General features: G+C 43.0%; 1 protein-coding gene across 7 annotated transcripts in view; it reads right to left on the bottom strand.

Moving 5' to 3' along the window:
• Positions 1 to 15,441: 15,441 nt before the first annotated feature.
• The window catches only part of NFASC (neurofascin), a 733,849-nt gene continuing 723,466 nt past the window's right edge, over positions 15,442 to 25,824 (bottom strand). For all 7 annotated transcript variants that reach the window (XM_069238522.1, XM_069238515.1, XM_069238519.1 and 4 more), the window contains one exon: positions 15,442 to 24,371. In XM_069238522.1, the coding sequence (XP_069094623.1) occupies positions 24,140 to 24,371 (232 nt within the window). In that variant the 3' untranslated portion in view covers positions 15,442 to 24,139. The remainder of the gene's footprint in view (positions 24,372 to 25,824) is intronic.

The following is a 25,824-nucleotide window of genomic DNA, read 5'->3' as shown; positions in this document are numbered from 1 at the left end:
ACGTTATGACAATACCAGCTGTCCTGTTTTACGTTCTACCCTACCCTCCTGGACTGGCTTTGCCTTTCCAACAGCCTTGGCATGGCAGAGTACCCCCATGCAAAGGTTGTTGGTGTTGTGTTGTGCTGTGCTGTGCCTATGGATTCCCCTGCACAGCCGATGCACCCGTGCCGTGCCCCTTTGCCCTTTCTACCGCCTGATTTACATGGCTGGCATGCATTGTGTAGTAGGTATGTACCTCCCCCTGCTTGCAGTTAACATTTAGGCATTTTTGTCCCCCATGCAACTTACCCTGCATATGTGTTGTTTTCTGGTAGTCTGCGGTGTCCTGTCCTGTGATTCCTGTGACGATCTCCTCTGGGATGACGGCTGCCACCATCTTCTCCATCTCGTCCAGGGCCTCCTGCAGTGCTGGACCCCCACCTCCAGTCTGCAGTGCTGCCTTCCTGTTCCTTGCCATTTTTTCCTTCGTCCTGCGCTTGCAGTCATGCCAGCGTTTCTTGCACTCTGTGACAGTTCTCTGGACCTCTGCCACACTGTTTATCTTGTCTTCAATTTGTTGCCAAATTGCCTCACTCCTCCCAGTTGGCAATCCTGAGGTGATGAAAAGTTGATGCTGGTGCTCCGTCACCTCTCTGACCAGTATTTCATGCTCCTCTGCACTGAAACGACACTTCGTTTTCTCCTTGTCTCTCCCCTGGGTATTGTCTGTGTCTTCCTGGCTGGTTCCTGGTAGATTGGGGTCTCTCCTGGCTTCTGGGACCCATTTTGGGGCTCCTTAGCACTGTTTGCTGCGTTTAAGCCACATTTTGATGCTAATGCAGTGGAAAATGGCACATATTCGGTTTGCAAACCGGATTAGAATAATTTTCCCTGTGTTAACGTCGTTTTGCTTTACGACGCGGCACCATGGTTAGAGTAAACAAAAATGACTCTAACCCGTGCTTGGCGCCACCGTGTGTCAAAGAATCAATTTGCTGTGCGGGTGCTGCTAAGAAAAGGTGTTAGCCTGCGTTAACTTTTTTTACGCAAAACTGCGTTTGCGCAGTTTTGCATCAAACAGTATAAATATGGCCCAAAGACTCATCCTAGCTATGATGCTTAACAATCTTAACAGCTCTATTCCCCCTCAATCTCCCTGTGGCCTTCAACACCGTATCACACCACACGCTGATCAAAAGACTCTACCACATTGGTATCCAAGGGGAAGCACTTAGATAGATCGCCTCCTTCCTCACTAGAAGAACTCAGAGTATCTGCCTAACATCCTACACCTCTGAACCCAAGAAAACCATCTGTGTTGTGCTGCAGGGCTCATCCCTAAGCCCCATTCTCTTCAATTTCTACATGACGCCACTCGGCAACATCGTCAGATCCCACTGACTCAACATAATGTCCTACTCAGATGACACCCAACTCATGCTCTCACACTCCAATGACCCTACCATCTCCAGAGCCAATTTCCACAGATGCATGACAGACATCGCTAACTGGATAAGGAACAACTGCCTGAAGCTGAACACAGAAAAAACTGAAATACTGAACTTTGACATTATCAGGCCCAGGTGCAGCACATATTCCCACTTATCACGCCAAAAACCTCTTAATCATCATAGATAACAAGCTCGCTCTTGTAATGAAGTAAACAGGAGTAATAGTTTTTCTAAGTATTTAATCAGGAAGCTAGAGACTCTCAATATGTGGTGCTCCCTTCACCAGACAGCTAGCAACTGCCAGTGAATAGAAAACTATAACAATACCAATACAAATGGAATGCCTAAGGTAAAGGCATTCTCTTCTTATAGCTTTAGGTAATTTTAATACAAGTAAGTTACAACACTCACCATGAAATCACAGATCAATGCCATCTCCTTCGCCTGCTTCTTCACCCTGCGACTACTAAGGAAGATCAACATCAACAAAGAGGGACAGGGAGATTAATGGTCCAGTGTACTGTCTCCCACAATACTAGTAACACAACAAGGAGTAGACTGTTCCAAAGGAAAACTAAGGGAACCTACAAGTTTAGGAGCAAGAGCCCTCACACATCCTTTCGGATGTCATGCTTCATCATCAGGGGTGCTCCTCGTCAGACCGCCACTGCAATGTTTGACGGGCTCCCCGTGAGGGGGCTCTTTGCCGGAGATCTTTTTTGGTGACTGCCGTAGTAGAATGTCTAAGGTAGTGCCTATGGGCAGACACTAATCAAGCAGGAGAGAGGATACTAAAACTGGTTCTAAACCTCAGCAAACATCACCATTTAATTTATCAAAAAACAAGAGGATTAGACCAAGATTAAAAGCAACATGAAAGTGATAATATGAGAGATAATGCCCAGCCACTTTCTATTAATGAGTGACGACAAGGAAATTATCACGTTGCCTCTAAACACAGGTCAACATGTTTCGCGTCCAGCGGTCCAAACGGATCCAATGACGCTTCATCAGGACCAACAAAGACAAAAAGAAAACTTCTCCTGAAGCACAATAAATATAGACACTGATAGGTCTATCTGTGAACATAAAAGTTCAAACATTTGGTTGGGGTTCTGTCTGCAACATCTCCTGAATTGAGTTTTAGTAAATTTATTTTCTCTGATTTTTGAACTACGGCGACCTACATGCTCGCATGAATGTCAGTGTGATGCACAAGCCTGATGTTCTTTTCCTCAGATAGGCGTGGTTAGTATCAGGTGCCTTTCTTCCCTTTCTTTTCCTCAGCGATATCACAGCATTTTGATTGGCCCCTGCTGCATGCTCAGACCTTTACCTGACGTTGCAGCCGTTCCTGCTTCACTTCCGGGACGGCGGCTGGGGGGTAGGTCTTCAGCTAGGGACCACGCTAAAAACTGTGAGTACACCGTTTGTTCTGCTTGGCCCGCGACATTTACGCCGCTACATCTAGTCGTTTGGTGTACATATCTACTGTTAAGACAAGGGGGCTGATAAACATAGCGTCTTTTAGTCATGACGTCTCTCAGTCCCTGCTTGCTATGAAACTCGATGTACTGCCTAAATTTGTGCAAGGACTCGTCTTGGGCACTCAGTTCACACATGCTTTCTCTTATGTTTATAACTACTGGGCAATGTGTATTAACACTAGTCAACAGGACATAGGGGAGTTTGGTACTGGTTATTTCTGTTAGCCCCTCCCTTGTTAGTTAGGTTGTCAGTCTCTGTGACCTTAGAATGTTATAAAGTGTTTTTACTTGTTGCCTTCCGGCAGAAAAGGATGATGAATCATGTATACATATATGCAGACCTGTTTATGTATAATCTTTGATGTCTTTATGACCAATATAGAGTGATGTTAGTCAAAAGGTCAGTTTTGTCCCAAGGAACGCAGTCTCTAATATGGGAGAGTAAGGAGTATTTCTGATTATGATTCTTTTTCACGTTTTCTGCATGGCAGCACGACAAACACAGAGTGTCCTACAGTTATGGGTCCTTTTATTAAGTATTGACATATTACATTGTGTTCAACTATATTTTTTATCTTTCCTGCACAGGTTTACCTACTTAGGTTCTAAGTAGTGTAGTGTGCTATGTAAGTAGTTCTTTCTTCAAACCTTATTAGGGTGCCTATTGTAACTTAGGAGTTTCCTCTTGGTCCTGATGAAGCGCCGTATGATCTGTAGAGACATTTAGGGCAAGAAACATGTCGACCGTAGAAATCAGCTAAAGAGAGATTGTCATCTTTAGCCCGGTGTTGTATTTAGAGTGGCGGAACTTCATTCCTTCTCCACTCCTGTATGCTTTTAACGTTGACCTAGAGCCTACACGCCTATTAAAACTAGTTGTCCGGAGGCCCCAGAGCCAATTTGAATTCTCTTTTTCTCCTGCTCTTTCCTGAGGGTTAGTTTAAATTGATTCCATCCTCTATCTCGGCACACACTCCTGATTAAGATCTCTGGCAAAGTGCTGCCTTATGGGGCCCGTCAGGCATTGCAGCGCCGGCGTGACAAGGAGCTGGCCATATGATGAAGCATGACATCCATTGGATGTGTGAGGGCTTTTGCTTCTAATTGAAGAAGTGTCTTTTTGAACCTGTGCTCATTGTTTATATTTTTCTCTATAGGAACAGTGTACTCATTTTGAATTGTTTAGTATCTAGGGAGGTCATACACTGGACCTTGGTTAAATCTCCCCGTCCCTCCTGATTTTGCCACTGTACAGCTACAGAAACATACAGAATAAAAAAAGCAGTGTTGGACTTAGGCCTTTCTGCAGGGTCATCCCCAAACTTTTTGCTTTCACCCTCTAGTTTTCGGAACCCATTTTTGTTGGTCTTTAGAACTCTGAGCACTAAAGTGCTTGTGCTCGCTCCTTAAAACATGGTAGAATTGGCTTACACCCACATGGCATAATTATTTCATCCCCCACTTAGGTAACCCTTTAACCAGTCTCAGATCTGCCATTGCAGCCTGTGTGTGCACTTTTAAGCTGCCATTTCGACCTGGCAAAATAAACCTTTTGCCAGGTCCAAGCCTTTCTTTTTGATATATGCAAGTCACTCCCAAGGTAGGCAATGAACAGCCAAAAGAGCAGGGTGCAGTGTATTTAAAAGGTAGGGCATGTATTTTTAAGTTCTACATTATCTGGTAAAGACAAACTATTTGTTTTTCACTACTGCAGGCCTGCCTCTACCATAGGATAACATTGGAGTTACCTTATTACATTTAATAAGCAGTAAAGTGGAAACAGGAACAGGTAGCCAGTTTACGTATGGTGTCTTTGGAATTGTTTTGATAAATCCTCTTATGGTGAAGTCAGATTTTTTATTACAATTTTGATAATGCTACTTTTAGAGAGTTGGGATTTTCCTGCCTTGACCATTTAATGCCTGCAGCCAGTCTCTAGGTCATATGACTAGGAGTACCTGACATATGGGCTTTGTGTATTGGTCTTAGGAAGCCACACACAACGGGGCGTTTAGATGTGCCTGGATGGGCCATCACTGGCAGGGTGGGAGACCAGAGCTGGGCACAGCCCTACTTACACTTAAACAAGGCTATGCTCTGCCTCCAAACAAAGGGCTGCATACCCCTCTAGTAGGTCTGGAGCAAGAGCAGGAGAGACAGTTAACATGTGCACTTCAAAGGGAAACCTCTAGAAGCTTCTCCCACAACAAGGGAGTTACTTGGTATATTGGACCTCAGACACCAACTCTTCAGTAATCTTCTGGACCTGTGGAGACTCTCCTAAGACGAAGGGTTGCTGCACATCTGAAAGGAAGGCCACTGTGCTGGTCTGCTGCCATGACACACTACTGTCTTGCTAGATAGCCACCCTTCAGCTCAAGTCAGAGAAACTGGGCCAGCACCTGAACCCAGAACCCCCAGACTCCAAGGGCAGACTGCTAGCCTCTTGTTCAGAACCACAGCAATATAACAGGCTCCTAATCACCTTAACCAGCACCCAGATCCTGCTGTAGTAAGCCACTGGCCGCCAAGTTGTGCCCCTCTGGTCCTGGACCCTCGGTCTGGCCACAGAGGAACTCATTTGAGTTTTGGGGCTTTTCGCATCCACGAACGGGCCCGTTGGTGTCAAACCCTTGTAGCTCACACTGCCTGCGAACGTGAAGTTCCATTAACCCGACCTTTCATGCTACAGCATCAACCACTCGTGTGGAGCGCCATTGTGAACCTCCGGCCCAACCACCCATGACGACAACAGGATCTTTGTGGTACAGTGATGAGCATCTGTGACGTCCAGCTTGCTCTTCACACTGCAACGATGATCGTCCATGACACTTACCTGCTCCTAGCAGCCTCCTACACTGAGAATGGTACTCCGTGCTCTGGTCTGAGAAGGTAACTTTTCAGTAGGACTAACCTGGTCCCTGTATCTGACCTGAGCTCCACTGCTGTCAGCCTTAACTTGTGACTTTCTCCTAGTCTTGTACAACCAGAGAGCCTCAAGTGATGTTGTGGGCTTCTTGGTGCTATTTTCAGGTAAATCTTTAAAACTGCATATCTCCGGTTCAATTGATCAGAGTTTTGTTGTTTAGGTCTTGATTTATTTATTTGTATAAATTGGTGTGGGCTTTTGCTTGTGGTTTCACTTTATTACTGATAGAATTGCTACATAAACACCTTACACATTGCCTTTAGGTTAGGCCTGACTTTTCAGTGCCAAGCTACCAGAGGGTTGAGCACAAGTTAATTTGGGGTTTGATTGTTCCTCAATCTTACAGGGATTGTGGTTGGTACTTCAGTAAGGGTTTCATCCTCCCTCAACCAGTAACCCTATTTTTCACATGCAATGTTTAATTTTTGTTCTCTAAACCAGTGGAGCCCAACCTTTTGAATTCTGTGGAGCCCCACTTTATCATTACTGGAACCCAGGGACCCCGACTGAATCATGATTGGAATCATGGGACCCCCACTAAGTCATTACTGAATGCTGGGGACCTAATCTCTTAATATTATTTAATTTTGTAAGCTGTTGGGATCCCCTGAGGAGGCTTTGCAGACCCCCAGGGGTCCCCAGACCACAGGTTGGGAACCACTGCTCTAAACAACTGCTTTAATTATGCTCTGAGACCTACTCTGCCTTTCCCCTTGGCTGCTGGCTCTCGCAGGTGGCTTGTGATGTCAGATCTCAACTGTAATAAGCTATTACAGTTTAGCTGCTATATAATTTTAAAATAGGTGACTGTGTGCCTCAGAGGTCGCAGATTATAAAGAAGTTAGAGACTGGTATTTAATGCAGGGATTGCAGAATCCCATTTATTACAAATGTATTATCTGCCAATGTTTCCAACGTCACTTTGTATCTTTTGAACAAAGGCAAGTGTTTGTTACTCAGCCTCTTTTCAGAGCAAGCTCCACAGACATTTTGTGAACTTGTTTAGTCAGTGGAGAATGCAGTTGTGCCTGGATTCAAATTGCAGTTGTAAACTGATTGTTTGATTGAAAGCATCTGAGGGCTGATTACAGATACAACACACTGTCTTCTCTGGGAGGTGCCACACTTTTAAATCTGTGCACCAGGTGCAAACTTGGACAGTGCTCTGTATTAGAGCAAATGTGTTGTTGCCAGTGCAGACACAAAACTGCGCCTGGACCAGAAACAGTGCATTAGTAAAAGGTGGACTGCTGTTGGAAGCCACTAGTCAGCCTTTCACTTTGCAGGTGGGAACCCAGCCTGCATCTAAAGGGAGGCAAAGATTGCCCTGCAGGTAGGTAGAGAGTGAATTAACCCACCTCATCTGCAAGGGGACATATGAGGGGTACCTAGGACCCCTTGCGGGGCGCCCAAAGGGGGCATATTGACTGTGTGCCACACCTATTTGCCATAAAGTGCAGGTGCCTCTTGATGGCCTCGTTGCCTCAGTTTTTGTACCATGGCATGAATGCCAAGGATTCCCTTAGCCAAGGATTCCCTTATTTGCATAGAGCATACATGGGACCACCCATCTGTGAAAATTGTGAAAACTCCATTGAAATTTAACTTCAGTGCAATCTGTATTAAAAAAATGGGTCGCACAAGTAGCTATAGCTCCTTCTTTAATACCGAAGGGTCCCTGCGGCACCTGTTGAGCCCCACGGGCACTTTCATTGATACACCCCTGGAGCTACTGACATAGCTCTGTGAACAGCTGAACTGCGGGATATTTTCTGCCAATGTCTGGGAATTCTATTGATTAGCAGCTCAATATGTACAAGGAGCTGTGAATGAGAAAAGTCTGAAACACAGGCTAGTTTTGGAGAGGTCATCTGTCAATTTTGGGTAAAAGATTTATAAACTGAAAAGATTAACTGATGCTTCTCTGTGGACTATGGGGGACCGGGTGTTTAGCAATTTGAAGTGTCTGGGTCTTCCAGGAGCAAGCAATGCACATTGCATTTCAAACTTTACGCGATACAGCCAGTTCTCATATGACCTCTCTAGAAAATATTTATTCAATCAGATTTCACTCAATTTCCCCAGTCAAAACTTGCATGTAAATGATCCCTGTTAGACCTGGCATCTTTGGCGTGGTTTCCCCTGAGTTTCAGCCTTTTGCTATGCTGTGTGACTTCATTTTTCCTGGCTTTAGGATTCTGTGCACTTTACCAGTGCTAACCAGCTAACATGTTATCACTGGATTATCCACAACTGGCATATTTAATGTAATTGTAAGCCCCCAGTAAATTACACCAAGTGTGCCCAGAGACTGTAAATTAAATGCTACCAGTGGGCCTGCAGCACTGATTGCGCCAATCACTTCAGAAGCAATTTCAACATGACTCAGGCCTACCAATGCAGATCATGTATGTGCAGTTGTAAACTGCCAGTTTGACCTGTACCCACTTGCCATGCCCAAACCTTCCTTTATATTACATATAAGTCACCCCTAAGGTAGGATCTAGTTAGTGCCATGGGTATGGTGTGGTGTATTTAAAATGTTGGAAATGTAGTTTTAAGTTTAACATGTCCTGAAAGTGAAAAAACAATTACATTTGTTTTTCACTAGTCCAAGGCCTATCTCTCCCATAAGTTACCATTGGGGTTACCTTGAAGCAACCTTTAAGTGTAACTTCCAATTGGGAAAATATAGAAATGTGGAGTTTGGTGTCTCTGGGCTCACAGTTTAAAATCACAACTCATGGTGAAGTTAGACTTTCAATTGTATGTCGTAAAATGCCACTTTTAGAAAGTTTAAAAACTACACAGTGACGGATGGTATGCTTGAATTAATCTCAGCCACTGACAATCGCTCGGGCCTCATCCCAATCCATTGTTTTTTTAGTCATCAGGCACCCGAGTCTGGCCCCAGCCATATGCAAATCAGTCTTGCCCTGCTCCCCATGGGAACAGTCCAGCCGGAATTGCCAGGCCAGGTCCTCCCTGGTGGAAACAACCATTGTGGGACTGGTTTCGGAGTATCACCACTCATCAGCTAGGCTAGCTTGAATCGAGTGGCACAGTGATGCCGGGACCCACATCTGGGCACACCCGGCACACTCAGGGTGGCAGATTATGTGTATATTTCTAGTTATGTATAGTTCTTTAGAAAATATGTATCGCTACTATGTCATAACAATAAAATACACACTCACTCTTTAAACCTATTTGACTAAGTATATTTTACCCATGGTTATAATTATGTATTGTATGTGCATATGTGTGTGTATTCATATGTGTGTATATATATATATATATATATATATATACATATATATATATATATATATATATATATGTATAGGTTGTTTCTGTGCTTGGCATGTTCGTGGGTCATTGCATGGCTCCTGAGTGGGTTGTTATACTAGATATCTATGAATTCCTGCTCTTATCTTATCACACTTATCTACCCATCATCATATGTCATGTCTCTATCAAACTATCCTCCATTCTCACTCTGACTCATCCCAAATCCTTTCTACTACTTTCATCTCCTAAATAACTCTGCCTAAGCTCTTCCCTCCGCTTCCACATCTAACTCACCAAACCTCACTCTACTACCGTGACCTCCCACACAACCCTACTAAATTCTCCCTGCATTTATCTCACCCTGCTACTATGCTCTCCCTAACCCTAACACATACTCTTCCCTCCTCCATCACTCTTTAATCATCCCAAGCCTTTGGGTTGAGTAAATTAAGGATATACTCCCAATTAACACTTCTGGATTTCTTTCCTCCTCCACCCTTCCATTACTCCAGTCAATCTAACTAACATAATCATAACGCCTCATCAGGGGTAGTAAGCGCTATATAAATACGATTACAATACAATACAATACAATATGCAAAAACAACAAGGTGATAGATGGAATGCCTGAAATAATCTCAGCCAGTGGCAATCGTTAGGGGGCATCTCAACCCATCGTTTTTGGCCACCATGCCATCATAGTTTGGATCCAGCCATATGCAAATCAGTCTTGATCTGCTCCCATTGGGAACAGCCCAGCCTGAACTGCCAGGTCAGGCTCTTCTTGGACCAGAAACAAGAATCCTTGAACTGGTTTCGTGGTATCAGCCTTCATCAGCCAGACTAGCTTGAATCCAGTGACTAAATGGAATGGCATGGTGAGCAACAAATTAATGGAGTTAACCCAGATCTATGATGGGGAATGAATGTTTGATTTATTCAGCATTCCGTCCATAATCTGTTTCTTTTGTATTGTCACCCTAAGTGGGAAGGGTATGCCTAGACAAAGAATTGGCAAGCAAAACAAATGAAAGATTTAACCTAATTCTATAACTGGGGGTAAATGTTTGATATGTTCAGTGTTCTGTCCACCAGCTGTTCTTTTTGCACTTTTAGAAAGTTGGCATTTTCTTACTTTAACCATTTTGTGCCTCTGCCTCTCTCCTGATACGCGTCCGGGGGGGGGGGGGGGGGGGTGACAGGTGGGATTTGTGCATACCCTCTAGACAGTCACACACAAAGAGAGCTGAGGTGTGACATTTGCATCCTGATGGCCCATCACCAGGTTGGTGGGTCTTCCTGGACTAGATGGGAGGGAGGTGCTGACACCTGAACAGGGCTGTGCTTCTCCCCCACACAATGGGCTACATAACCCCCTGTAGAGTGTCAAAAGCCAGGGAGGGAAAGACAGGTACCTTGTGAACTTCAAAGGCCTCTGTTTGAAGTATCCTCCACTTCAAAGGCTCAACTGGGTATAATTAATGGGCCCCAAACACTACCAAATCAGAACTATGTGGGAACCAAGGTCATTCTGCCTGGAGGAAGAGTTCCTGTGCTGCAGAAGGGACTGCCACTTAGCTAACTGCTTTGCTGTGTTGGCCTGCTGTGCTGTAGGATGGACTGCCACTTTGCTACCTGCCCTGCTGTGTTGGCCTGCTGGTTCTTGCCTGGAGAGTGAGAAGGGCTGGACCTACTCTCTTTATCTTTGAACCCAAGTATCTCCAAGGGTTTCCTGACGTGCTCCCTGTTCTTGAAATCTAAAGGCCATCAAAGACTCCCTTCAACTTTGCTTCAGCTGCTGGAGTCTGCTAACTGGGAATCCTCCCTTGCCTGAGGTACCAAACCCAATCCTGGGCCTCAGAAGTGTGTTCTGCAGCTGTTGAGAACAAAGAAAAAAACCACCTCCAATGTTGTTCCCTTCACTGGCATCTCTGGCTTTTAACTTTAGGCTTCCAGAGAGGCTTCGGTCTAGTCTTTACCTGGTATCCCTAGGTATGTCTTTCCTTTAGGACACACATGTGGCGGTTTGTTTGAGCGCGTTTGGGGAGGTTATAAGGACGAATTGAGGTCCTTCATGCTCGTGAGGATTTCTAGAAGGGTGTTTTTTGCCGCCTGATGAGGTAGAAGCAAGAGAGGATCCACTCTGCTGGATTCATAAAGAAAGAGGACATTTGAGAAAAACGCTTTGTGATAACAGTTTATATTGAGGTAATTATATCAGTCAAAGAAGAGTAGTGCAGTAATTTTTTACATTTTTGTAATTCTTTCGATAGAAGTATTTAAGGAGGAGACTACTAACAACATTTGAACAGTTACATTTGTGTCAAGATGACGTAAAAGGGCGTTTTTGTTTGGTTGTAGAACAGCTTGGCTGCTCGCTTGGCCCGAAATCAGGTGTCTGGCATCTATTTTACAGTTCATAGTCTGCAGTCAATGTCTTCTGGAGGTAACATTAGTTTACGTTGTGGCTTATTATTTTTTTGTCCTTGCATGCCATGTGAGAGGGGGAAATAGGGAGTGTGGCCTCATTTTCCTCCCTCTCCTTCCCCCCAAGCAGTGGCTTTATCTGCTTTGGAGGCAATCTTCACCCTATTTTTATTTCTATCTTGGCTGAGGCTTTTCCCATTCCCCTTCGTGTTTTTTTAAAATTATTTTTGGGGTACAATTATTTGTACATTGGCACATGGTTTGCAATAGGTCTGGCACTGCACACACTGGAAGAAACATTAGAGGCGCTTTAACTGTACTTTCTTTCACATGGAGGTAATTTACCTGTTTCAACGGAACAGTCACTTATGTTTGGGTTGCATGCTGAGTTTGGTGACAATTTTCACGGGGGGTTAATTTTGATTTTATTTTCTTGGGTGATTATTGTTTTGTAGAATTGGAGATATAATTACCAAGTTTAGTTTGCATATGGTCAAGTGATATCTTGATTTTTTTGTTTGTCGATTTTTCCAGCGGTAGGACGAAAAACTGCCTTGTGTGTTTCTTTTAATATGGCATTGGAAAAATGTCACGTGCCCTGAAGAAGGTGGGTGACCGGCTGGTCACGTAGCACCGAAACGCGTGTTGGCTTGACATTTGGTTGGATGTGATATTTTACTCGTCTCTTCTCTCTAAATGGATCCGGACACTATGGATATAGATGCTCTACTTTAGGAATGATGGACCTTGACTTGTGGAAGATATGTTTGTATCAAGCACACTGTAACTAATCAAGTGGAGTCCAGTAATAGTGTGATCTGGATATAAGAAAAAGTGTAATTATTGTTTGTACCACTGAGAGTAAATTTATCTATGTTATGCCTAATTTCTTTTTTGGGGGGTCCTTTTGAGAAGAAAATTATTGCTTTGATTGTGGTATGTATTTTTAATTGGTAAGTATGTGTGTGTGGTATGATAGTATGTATGATGGATGCATTTTCTAGGCAGCATGACATTGAGGTCCTACAGATTGAGAAATATACCATGAATGATGTCATTAATTATAATTATGAGAATAATAAAAAATGATTTTGACTATAGGAAATGTTGTTTGATATCTAATTTTTATGACTGAAGACAATTTAAATGCTTGACCTTTTCCTTTTCTCTTACAATGTGGGATTCTACTTAGTGGAACCAAATTGGAGGTGGGTTGTTCCTTTGTTCTCAGTTCAGTCCCTGTCCCGCTCCTTTATCTACTGCTTTCCAGGGAACCCTTTTGGTATTTGCAGTTCTGCATCGGTTTTCTACCAAAAAGTGATGCATCGAGGCCTCTGTGCTGCCTGGAACCTATGCGGTGCACTCTGATGCATTGCTGATTCGACAAAGACGTGGGTCCCGACTGCGAGTTTCAGCGATGGCACATCGCTGATCCGAGGACCTTACTACATAGCTCAACGATGACACATCGCCTACAACTGAACGGAGCTCGACTTTGGATTTGCCCCAGTCTAGCACGACCTCAGGTAACCTTTTTGCACTATTGACTTTAAAGCACTATATTGCTTTTTATTCTTTAAAAATTCATATCTTGCGTTCTACTTATTGGGATTTTGTCATTTTGGTCTTGTTTTACTCAGAAGAATAGTCTCTATTTTTATAAACCGGTGTGGGGCCTTTTGTGGTGTTTTCACTGTGCAACTGTAAGTTAAGTGTTGCACAAATACTTTAAATATTGCCTCTTAAGTTAAGCCTGACTGTTGTGTGCCAAGCTACCAGAAGGTGAGTACAGCTTAATTTAGGTTGAGTATTCGACTTACTCTGTCTAGGATTGTAGTCCCTACTTGACCAGGGTGCATACCTCTGCCAATTTCTGCCGATTTTAAACAATCCCTTACAAGCTGATTCATGAAAGTAAACTGACAATGGCGAGAAGCAAGACAATGCCACTGTAAAGATACCTACTTATGCTGAGGTTTCATTATTTCTAAAACTATAATCATAAGTGACTAAGTGACTTACACTCTCAGGGACGAGAGAATGGAATGAAAAGTTTGACTCGATCTGAAAAGATCCATTAGTGAGGAAAAATTAAAACACTGCATCAATCTACCATTTCATGACATCATGTTCCCACTTAAACTACCTGAGACTCATTTATGGGCCTGGTAACAATACTAGGAAGATTCTGCGACACACATACTAAACTGAATAGAAATACTGTCTTAAACCTGTCCCTCATATTAGGACGTTTTGCGCCTTGGGCATGAACTAGGGTTTACTTACTCTCCTGACAGGGTGGATAAGCGGTACAATAATTAGCTTGTTTAAAGTAATTTTCTGCAGGATTAAGAATTGGATACAAGAACATATTTTGGCTACCAGAGCACTTAGGGAAGAGAGCATGGGATTCCTACTCACATGATAGACTCTGGATGTGCATTAAGCAGACTCTACGTATCCTTGAGTAGCAATGTTACTCTCAGAGGTGAAATATGGCTGCACCACTCAGCTCCTGTTCGCAAGAGGTATTCTGTGTTCTTATCTAGGGGCAGTAGTCTTGAAACATTAATGATTATATAACTATCTCCTGAAAGAGCAGCATCTCATCCAGGATAGTGACACCTCACAAGAGCAGTGCTTCCCAACCTGTGGTCCAGGGACTCCTGGAGGTCTGCGAAGCCTCCTCAGGGGGTTCGTTACACCTTAGAAAATTAACTAATACCAACAGATTAATAAAGTGTATGTAAATAAAGTGGCTAAATGTCAAGAAATTTTAAATTGGGGTCTGAAAATTATATCAGTATCCTCAGATTGATTTGTGGGAGCAGTGCAGGTGCATCAAACAGATGAAGTATGGATGATGGGTGGCTTCAATTGAATTTTCCAATTAACATCTGGATTTTTTTATTTTATTTGTTTGCAAATTAAGTAAAACGTGTTATCATGTGTGTATGTGTTTGATGGAATGCTTGTTTCTGTATTTTTTGTGTATTGTTTTATGGTTCAACTGATCAATAATGTTTAGGACGGGGTCCCCGACTTCCAGTAATGACTCAAGGAGGGGTGGGGTCCCCGGATTCCAATATTGATTCAGTGGGGGTCACCAAGTTGCAATAATGATAAAGTGGGGGTCCACAGAAGTCAAATGTTTGGGAACCACTGCACTAGAGGATCAATTCGCAACAATACCATGCGTTCCATCATTGCAGTACCAATCACATTTTGTGTAAATTTTCTAAAATAATTAAAGGTCACATGCCAGAAGTAGGTTGCAGGAGCCACCCTCTGACATGAGCAGAATGTCAGTGGCTGGCAGGTGACGAATAATTATCCCACAAAAAAGAGGCCGTACAATCTTCAAACACGTTTAGAATCTGTAAAAAAAAACTGTGAATTTAAATGAGGCAACTAACATAATTATAGTATCATCCGACAACTTGCAAAATCACACATTTTAGAATTGTGATGTCACATAATACATACTTGTTTACAACTTTACAGATACTATTTCCCATATTATTTATGTGTAAGAGTCCTGGTAATGAATAACTGCGCAGGATCAAATTACAGACAGTCGACTATTATTTTGATGTCTACTAAGTTTTTGTAATTAGGGAAATCAATTGGAGAAAGTACATTCCTCAGAGTGAGGTCATGACTTCTGTGTTTCACTGTAGATGAAAGCTAACAATAACGTAGATTTTGTTTTCTAACTCTGCATTTGGCCCATTGGCTAGTAAAGCAGGGTGACAGCAGCACTGTCCTACAGTAAAGCAGTTCATGATATTAAGGCCTCTATTAAGTAAAACCCGCCCGCAGTGTACCCTCATGATGCGTCGCAAGATGGATATGAAATCAACAGCACACTCAATTGTTTCGAACAATAGGCGTTTTATTATAGGATTAGTGTTCTCTATACAAAATAATCAGTGTGTTTCTTACAGTGATTCCAAAAAAACAGGAACATCACATTTTGGCCATTTCTCTCATGCACTCAATCATTAATTCAATCTTTGCAACCTCCTATCAAGTAATGAACCCCTCGGCTCTGACCTACACCAACCACCCCCACCCCTCCACCGGCCAGGCACATCACATCTCATACAGTAAAAGCGGAAGCTTCATACAGACGAGAAGGCACCGTGCCTGTACCTCTTCCTCCAGACCATCCCAAGCCCACCAACACATACATATAACACACTGCACCTATCCTCAAACCTTAACACTACTTATTTACTGTTTAGATAGGTGGGGCTTAGTGGGCATTGTTCAAACGAATTTGCCCAAAGCCTGGTTGCAACCTGATTCGGACAATTGACACATTGTAAATACAATACAAAATAAATAACTACATATGAGGCATTATGGGTGAGGTTCCTGCACCGAGGGGAAGCCCAGTTGACAGATTTCTTGACAACTGCTGATATGTTTGCAACTCCAGAAAATACAGTGAGCCTTTGAGAACTTCTTAAAAGAGAAGCAACGCGCATCCCTATGTTAGTTCGGCAGATTCTCGTATGGTATGGTGATGCATCAAGACGGGATGAAGGGTAACCTCTATTGCTTAATTAGTACAGACCTACGTGGGGATTTTTCACTGACAAAAACACCCCATGCTCATGATCGCCATGGAAAAACAATCATGAAAAATGTAAGGAGAGTGTTTGTCACACTGCAAGTGTCTTGCACATACAGCACGCTCCAGGGAAACCCCTTATTTTCTGTCGAATGTGGGCAAATAGCTCCTCAGAAACGAGCTACTTTTTTGCTGCAGAATCAAATTCCACCTGCGGTCCATTAAATATCAGTCCATGCGAACAACAGATCAAAATGGCCATTCACAGGACATGGTGCAGGGCACGTACAACAACACGATGCCCCGCTGCTGGACGGGTTCCGTAAGATCCCCGTGTGCACAATGCCTTTTTAGTGGAAGGATTTAACACATTGGTCCTTCAATGGGCGGCTTGCAGGAGAATGTGTTCCTTCATTGAGTGGGTTGCATGAGATCTGGGGAAAGAAATAAGGCCACTTTTTCATGTGTATGAAGCTTCCCTTCGCACCATAAATAACACTATTAACAATGAAAAGGCAAATAAATACATAGATTCTTTTTAAGATAATGCTGTATTACGCACATAAGTTATGAGAAACGTTAATATTTACAAATCGGCACAGAAGAGGTATCGAAATAAAAATAAGACAGGAAGCTTCTCTGGCAGAGATATGCGATGCTAACATTAGTGCAACTGGGGACTTTCTAGCGGTTGGATATACACTAGTGCCTGGGCTATGTCCAACGAATTACAGCTAGCCACATCAGTAGAGCAAAAAAAGACGCCCATGACGGACAAGGCCCAAAGGGATCTGCATAGGTCAGTGTTTCTGGCACAGGGATGGGCATGATCAAAGCAGCCAAGGGCTACAGGTGTCAATGTCGCAAAGCATAGTTTTAAATTAAAGTGGATGTCTCATTACAAAAATAAGCATCCCCTGTGTTATTTTTTAAAGCATTATTGCTTACAGCTAAAGTCTATCATGGTCATGGCTAGTTAGAAAATGTCCCCATTCATCCCCACTTGTGTTTGCGAGGATCCAAGTGAAGAGGCAGCAACATTGGTGGATGGTGAGTCTGCATGTTTGACTCCAAACACTCCTGTACATAGACCTCAGATGAACCTAAATTTGCCAGGAAAGGGACTGCACTAGGAAGCACCGACAAACCCTGAGATGAGGTACATGTAAAAATAGAGTAACCAAGCAGCTATAGGCATACCAGAACAATGTATTCTGGAACATGAAGTCCAGTCTTCACTAGGCCAATCGAAATTAACTGTACATAAAATTCTGCCTCGTGTTGCAGGAGAATTTTAAAATGCCTCAAAGCCTGGTAAAGCAACTTAATGAGGTATGCCAAACTCATCTTCTGGCCTTCTTGTTCGAGTCTAACTTCATCAAAATCGCACTCCTAGAACTATTCCCTTTCCTAGAAAAATGAATACGTCCCACCTATTTCCAGAGCACTTTCTCACGATGTTAACCAGTTTGTGACACCGTAGCCACAGCACTTTTGGGTGATGCTGCTGCTAATTAATGAGAAATTGCTGCCTCATCAACACTCTAAGCCTCTTGGAAAAGCGTCACGCTAGGAGTGTCACAACTTACAAGTCTTTTCGAAAGTTGTGCATGTCTTTGAAACTGCTTTAGCTGTGCTGGACGGTTGAGCTGCAATTTTTAAAAGAAAAACGATTTTAAATTAAGTCAGATATTTATTCAGTAGTTGCGGGGACCAGTTGCTTTTGATGTCGAACACCAAAATGTTTTAAAATATACGACTGAAAGTCAAAAACAAAAATCAGAAGCGGAAAGAACCATGTAATTTCAATACAAGGTACAATACAGGGAGACTTTCTGAAAAAGAGCAGAAGCGATTATGCAACTGGGTACTGTGGTTTGGTTAAGATGGCTAAGAGGTCAGATACACAGCACCGCAGAGTAATACTTTGAAGATGTTTATGGGATAATAATGGGCAAGTTAATATGATCTGCACAGGAAATGTCAACAATGTGCTTGGACCTAAACTCCAGTCCTACTTCTCAACAAACAAACAAGCATCTTTTACAAACAGCACAAACACATGCAAATTAGGTGACTTCTTTGTGGGCTTGTAACTGTGTGGCTGAACAACTGTGAGCCACTTAGAGCAGCCAGTATCTTCGGTACAGAGGGCAAGCCTTCTGAAAAGAAAAGAGATGTACTACTTGTCCAGCGTAGGGACAGACAGTCGACAGGCTTGCATGTGTTATGAACAAGATAAGAATACACAGAACCCTGAGTTAGAAAACAAAATATCTCTTAAAACAATACAACCTTACATTTTCTGAGAGGGTTTGTATAAAATACCAATTATTTTTTATGTAACCCATACTAACCTGCTGACTCCCCCCCTCCCCACTAGATAATGTTCCACTTGGTTGAAAGTTCAAGTTTATAGTTTAGGACAAGCAGGGAGTGCAGAAAACATCATGGCAATGTATACTTCGCTCCTGACAAACACGGTTGCCATGTAATTCCAGGCCAGTGAGGAAGGCCAGGCCTTCATGTTTGCTTTAGATACACACAATATCGAGGGGCCTGCAGATGGACTAAGATGATTAATTCCTATCCTTACACTTTGATGATATGTTCACGACAAACTAAAAGACCATTTTCACATTTAAAAAAACCCAAGTCAATTATATACATAGTACCCTTCAAAACAAAGAAAGGACAGAACTGATGGCAGGACAATGGGGTTTCTATCAGCCACTCACAACTACTTTAGTCAAAGCAGTAAACACAAGTTTGTTTGACTAGGTTTCAGAACTAATACTTGTTAGAATTGGTAGGAGTATCACAAGTGAGCACATATTGTCACAAATCGAACTGGATCATGTCAAACCTCATGCCGTAGGGGTTGTTTCAAGAGCATATGGATGGGAACGAAAGATATGCAATCACCAAAAAATGATTCTGGATGCAGTAAATACCTTTATGACACAACCTGGATGGAGTGGACAGAGCTGAAATTGGACTTGAAGCAAGCACTAAGGCCAAAGTAGTCTGACCAGACACCACAATCAGTGTCCAGAAACCTGGGAGTGGCAACCATCCCAAAGGACAGTAATCAGGCACCAAGAGCATTGTGAAAAGCAACTAGATGCACAACGCCCTTTCTGAACAATTGTCTTCTGCGTCTTAATGTGTCCCTTATTTGAGATGACCCTTGAAAACTAGCACCCTCGATTCTCAAGATGCTCTACCAATCTCACCCCTACTAACCAACATAGTCCTAACATTAGCAGTGCCACAGTTTTGAACATATTCATAATACTATCACGTTGACAAATATAGGAAGAGAATAATTTACCCACTTAAAATTCCACAATTAGGGGCAAAATAGAGGTTTTATGTATGCTGTTGACATGTTTTGTTAGACCCCATGAAATTTAGAAATATGGAACAGTGTGTTGCAGAACTGCCTGAATTTTGGGTAATCTGTTAGGTCATTTTAATAAGGCATCAGGAGCAATTAGAGGTTATTTCTCTGATGGACGGCAGCTAGCAGTAGGTGTGGCCTCGGGACAGCACCATGGTCTGCATGGAGACATTGTCATTTCCAAATAAATGCTCAGATATCTCCCAATCTATAGTACTATAACATCACAGACTACTCACCAAGCACTACTGATTTGTTTGGAAATTGCACTTTGTAGAGGCTTCTCCTGCTTCATAATTTGCATAATCAACAGTGTGCAGCAAGTCTATTTTTGAAAGCACAAACAGGGTAAGTGAAGTGTAAGCGTTTTACGAGGGCATTATTTTACGTATGTAAACTTTTACCATGTGAAACCTGCAGTATCTCGGTAGCCTATTCTTTGCAGGCTCCCCAAGTTGTAAGTCCAGCATTTAAGAAATGTGGCCTAACTTTCAAATAGAATGGTCTCCTAGATGGGAATACATCGGTCGAAGCAGTCAGCAGCTGTGCCAAGTGTAGGGGTACCACAGCTGTCTGAACTAGAAGGGCTGCCAAACGTGAATAACTCCCAGAAGACAACCCGAACATTAGGCTGTTAAAATTGGGAGATTTGCATAAGACTTCCAAACTGTGTGCTAAAGTTACATGTGAGTGGTGTGGCGGATGGGAGGTCGGGCAAAGGGATTTGATCCTTGGTATGTAGGAGACCCAGCACGTGATTCAGATACAAAAGTCCTTTGCAATTAGGAGATTAACATTTGTGCTAAGCATTGTCTCGGTCTGTGTGGTAGGGAGCTCAGTACAGAGAAAGATATAGAAATGGGTGAATTAAATAAATGATGGACAAGAAGAAACACACATGAGGCTTGGACCTTTGCCTATTGTAATCCCAGGCCAGTGAGGAAGGCCAGGCCTCCCTGTTTGCTTTAGATACGCACAGTATCGAGGGGCCTGCAGATGGACAAAGGTGATTCCTTCCAATCCTTACACTTTGATGATATGTTCACGACCAACTAAAAGACCATTTTCACTTTTAAAAAAACAGTCAGTGATATACATAGTACCCTTCACTACAAAGAAAGGACAGAACTGATAGCAGGACAATGGGCAGTGGGCTTTCTATCAGAAAACTGAAACCTGAAAGAGGGAACTGCGCACATATCTGTGGGCTGAACGTCAGTGTACAGCAAGGAGAAATCCGGGGGCAACGAAAAGTCAACAGAAGGGACGAAATTATATGTGCAGAACAGTTCACAGCAATGCAAAGGACTACTGTGCACAGAGCGTTAGGCAGCCTAGAGAGCGCTCTGTGGATATGAAACTACAAAGTCAGAGCTATGGTTCCGTATACAGAAATGATTATATCTGAGGGAAAATCGATGTGTACATAAAACAATATGGATGGCTGAGGGGACTCCATGCACGGACAGTACAAAGCACGCTCAGATCCCCAGAGGGACACCTGCTGAAATGAGAAACTCTATCGACTGATCTCACGCTGAGAACTTGCCCTCCCTCCGTCTCCACTAACAGTCACACAGCGGCCTGAATATGCGTGCTCATGTTCCTAGCCACAGACATTAAATTAAACACTAACCCCTTCTGCAACTTGCTCGCAGGTTAGATAGACACCTTTCTATGTACACTCCAGGATCTCAATGAATATAAACAGCCACGGAAACGCACATGGCATTACCAGATTAGGGGGCATACAGATGTTCACACGTTCCGATCTTTGCTTCTGAAACTCTGAGACCGTAGGCAGAGCGAGAAATACACACGGCTGCTTGACACATACGTGCTCTCCATCCATGGAACTGAATCACGAAGACACAGCCAGGCACAGCAGACTCCGAGGTCTACACGCAGTCCAAGTTCAAGTGAAATTCCTTAAACAGCGAACCATATTTTCAAACTTCGTTTCAATTGAAGATCGGGCTCGGAGCTAGACCACACAGCAGAAAACGTGAATGCTGAGTGAGTTATGGAGGAGCTTGCGCCAGAGCCCTGCAGAGCTGCGTTCTAAGCACTGCTTCTCATTACTAAAAGCAGTCTGATCACTACCGGGCAACACAGGAGTCGGATAACCCAAGAAGCTGAGAAATACGAAATTCTGGTTACAACACTTGCTGTCACCAGTCTCATAGCACAACTGGTTGATGCAGGAGTCCACCAGCCCCACTAGCTAATAACGGAGTTTGAAACTGGACTCACCCGCTTCTACGAGTCTTATATGGAGAGACTGATAGGTCACTGGAATATTACAAGACTCTGAAACTGCATTCTGATACCAGATCTGATGCCCCTACTGACCACTATTAAAGATGAATACCAGAGGATTATAATGTCACTGGTTGATACCTATCAAAACTTACGAAGGTCAGTCAGCCAGAGCAATTGGCTGTGCAGGAGTCAGATCATCACACAAGCTCAAATCTGAGTCAGAGGACCCCATTTTCTGACAACTGACTCTGATATTAAAGTCTGATGAAATCTGATAACACCACTAGCTAACACCAGAGCCCTCACTCTGCTAAAACCACTGCCGGTTAGAGACAACAACGAGCTGATACCAGAGGATGATGAAGTCTATGACTGATACTGAACAATCCGACAATGGAGTCTGGTAACACCACTGGTTGATACTGGAGACTAGTGACAGCTGGCTCACAGCAGATTCTGAAAATGCTACTGTGTGATTCTGCAGTCTGATAATCACTCTGGATTATACAGGATACTGAAACCTAAGTATGATAACAATACTGGTAAAAAATAAATATGTAAAGGAACTGAAAAGAGAGAGAAGGGAAGGTGTGAGAGAGACATGGGATATTTAAGAAAGAAGGGATGGGGAGAAAGAGCCTTATGAAAGAGGTTGAGTTGGAACACTAAGAAAGAGGAAAACGGGAGAGTGAGGGAAAGAAATTAAGAAGTAAGTGGGAGAATGTGAAAAGAAGGAGAAGCAGAGAGTGAGAAAGACTGGAATCGGGGCAGGGGAATCAGAGGATAGGGAGATAGAAACAGAGGAAAGAAAGAAATAGAGACCTTGAAGGAGACAGATAACAGGCAAGAAGAGGAAAGGTAAAGAGAATAGGAAGGTGATGAGGGGGACTGGGAGAAAATGGTAACACAGGGAAGTAAAGGGTGTGAGAAAGAAGTAAAACAAAACGAAAAGAGACAAACGGTCCTGCAACCTCAATAGCAACAAAATGTAAACAGTCTTTCAAAGATGGTCTTTCTTCTATGGTGACCTTCACGCTGGATACCAGGACCATAAATCTGCCACAATGTATTTTTTGCGAGAGCAAAGCAGAATATTACTGCAAATATGGATGTGGTTTAATACGCCATAGTGCTCGGCATGTCAAGATGAAGCCAGTTACTCTAGAAAGCCCTTCAGCCCTGGTGAAATAGACCCCGTGCCCAGTGGCTCTTTATCAATTAGAAAACAACACAAACTTTGGGTACTCGTCCTTCGAATTCACACTAAAAAAATCAAACACTTTGATCAAAAAGGACACACATCACAAAGCCCTCGTCATTTCTTGCCCATGTATCTGGTCACCCCACTGTGCCTCACTCAGTCACTTCGTAGCTCCTTATCCCTTCTTGCTCAGAGATTCTTTTCCTTGTCACTTCAAGTATTTGAACAGGCAGACAAGAACTGCAGTTAGTTCCTTCCACCACATTAAATTAAATAATCCCACGTTCCGAAAGTTTCCAGTATTACACTTGCACTGTATTTTCACTTTTTAAGATTTTTAGCACGCCTCAATTCAGCTTTTCAATTACTTTTGTATTTCTATGTTATGGTTTTTGCGACTTTACCAAACCTTATAAATGCAGGTTTACCTGTCTCACATACTAATGATTACATTGTATACTGATTCCAAGCAGGAAGACCTGCCAGTGTTCAAAGGGCTCAAATGGCCCTCAATTGTCCGAGAGGATCAATAGAGGACTGGACCTCTGTGCATCGGCAATCACTGTCTTTTCCTACAGCTCCCCTACACACTGCAGGTATCCCTCGAGCAGTCTGGGTGAGGTGGTCAAGTTTACTGGTCTCCAATGCCACTGGCTCTGAGAGCCCCGTGAGAAATGGGGCTTCCAATATGCCTCAGGAGGGAGATGTGTGGATGTCTGAAGCGCCTGCTGCCAAACACAACATGAGGAATAATGCCTTCCTCTCTTCCATTAGGGAACGTCCTCTAAAAAAAGAAAATAAGGAGCTGTTCTAGATATGCATGAGCAGGGAGCACCACAGTCTATTAAAGGAAAGAGGGGTTCTAGGGCTGACGGTGAATGTGTCCCTCTGTAGCTGGCAGGTGTGCTCTCCGATAAAATCACCGATGTCAACTATGCCATCTGCTCATTTGCTCTTGACACCTTGGGTACTGGGAACTGCCCTTTCTGTTCATACAAATGAGTCAATTGCTCCAGTTTTTCACCCTGTTTGGACGCTGTTTTTTTATTGGTTTAATTCTTCCTTCCATGCGTGGTTCGGACCCTGCCCTATGGTGGTTTCTGTTCGTCTGTTGCAGGTGTGTGGCGCTATGCCAGAGAATATATAGCATTGACTGGAGAAGTAGCCTCCGAGCTCTCGTTGCCCTCTGTCTCATCCTTGTCCTTCTTAACTGTGTATTGACCGATGAACGAGCCGTCCTCATTGAACTGTCCATCTCCACCCTCACCGTAGTCCACCAAACTGTCATCGCTCTCCTGCTGCTTGATGGTGCCATCTAGGGAGGTCTGGCTGCCTTGCAGGGGTTTGTTGTCTTCATCACTATGAGGGAAAGAGAAAAAATGATCCATCAAAATCAAACATTGAGGGAAGCAGAGGTAGACAAGCTGGAGAACCACAAATTCATTCTAAGAAATCTCATCCTAGGTAAGGAGACCAGCAAGATATTTACCTTAATAGGTCAATTAGCTGTGAGCACTGTTTACCATAAATACATGAATCTGGACCACAGAAGGCTTTTAAACCACTCATATCCAATTTGTATTTGGGGCCCCCAGTCCCCCGGCTAGTGTTATACAGACATAGCGCTACTTTGTTATAATGTGCAATTAATGTTGTGCCATCACAAGCAAGACGGCATGTAAACGAACCTAATAGGTGCACTTATAAAGAGTTTATAAACGTGACAAATGAAGGAAAGTTTCTTGCCTGTTGATCCCATTACCAGATTGGCAGTTCAAGATTGTGTGCTTCACAAAACGATGTGAAAATATTCAAGAACGCATTTTTGAAGAATGATTCCATAGTGGAAAAAACAGATATTTACTGAATTGTGAAAACAAATCTCCAGCGAAAGGACTTCTAAGAATCACATATTTTGACTCAATTCCTATGGTTAGGGGTGACAGGAGGGTGTTAGGAGACAGGAGAGAAACAGTTTGGCAAAGAAAGGAAAGTTAATTGCAAGTAACAATTGCTTAAAATGTGGGTAATTATTTACAGACTGAAACCGTTTAAATCAAGCACTATTGTCAGAAAGGATCAAGTCCTTCCCTAATGGCAAGGAAAAATTCAAGGACTGCAAATATGATTAGGACCCCATGCTGACCAAGGGTAGGAGCTGCCTCCCCAACAGTTATCCAGTGCTGTTACCATTGTCAGGTTCAAACCAATTGAATCCTTCCCGACACATGGGGTGGACTTCAGCTGTCCTTAATGGAAGTGAGTGAAAGGATGGCTGCAAACCTGATTAAGGTCCTTTGCCGAAAAAGGGAAAGTTCATAACTGAAAACAGCAGTACTGCAGCGTGGGTATTTTTAGATCCATTGTTCTTGAAACATTCCGTGGCACCAGAAAACGCCCTAAGTCTTCCCTGACAATGAGAACGGAAAAGGTTTCATAAAAGCTGCAAATCTGAGAAAGTAACATTTTTTCTGACAATTGTTTGTTAATGACTAGAAGCTAGGCTGTACTCCAGTGTAATCTACAACAACAGGGATTATTTACTTGATCTTCAACTGCTGATAGTGAATGAGGTGCTATCAAAAGCCGACAACAAAATTAAAACATTGATGAGGTACATACCTAACAGAAAAGACCCAGCTTCTGACATGCCCAGAAAAGTATATAAAAACCTCCATAAGACTCTGACGAATATTTTTCTACATCTAACTCAAGATACAGTGAAAAGGTGCCCAATTCCAAACATGGGAATTGACTGAGATACCTGCGTTCATAAAAAATCAAAGCTTTGTGGCGCTCTGCATCTTTCCGT

This window comes from Pleurodeles waltl, chromosome 6 (assembly GCF_031143425.1).
Source record: "Pleurodeles waltl isolate 20211129_DDA chromosome 6, aPleWal1.hap1.20221129, whole genome shotgun sequence".
Taxonomy (NCBI): domain Eukaryota; kingdom Metazoa; phylum Chordata; class Amphibia; order Caudata; family Salamandridae; genus Pleurodeles; species Pleurodeles waltl.
The sequence above is the reverse complement of the archived record's forward strand: the minus strand, read 5'-3'. Positions and strand labels throughout refer to the sequence as shown.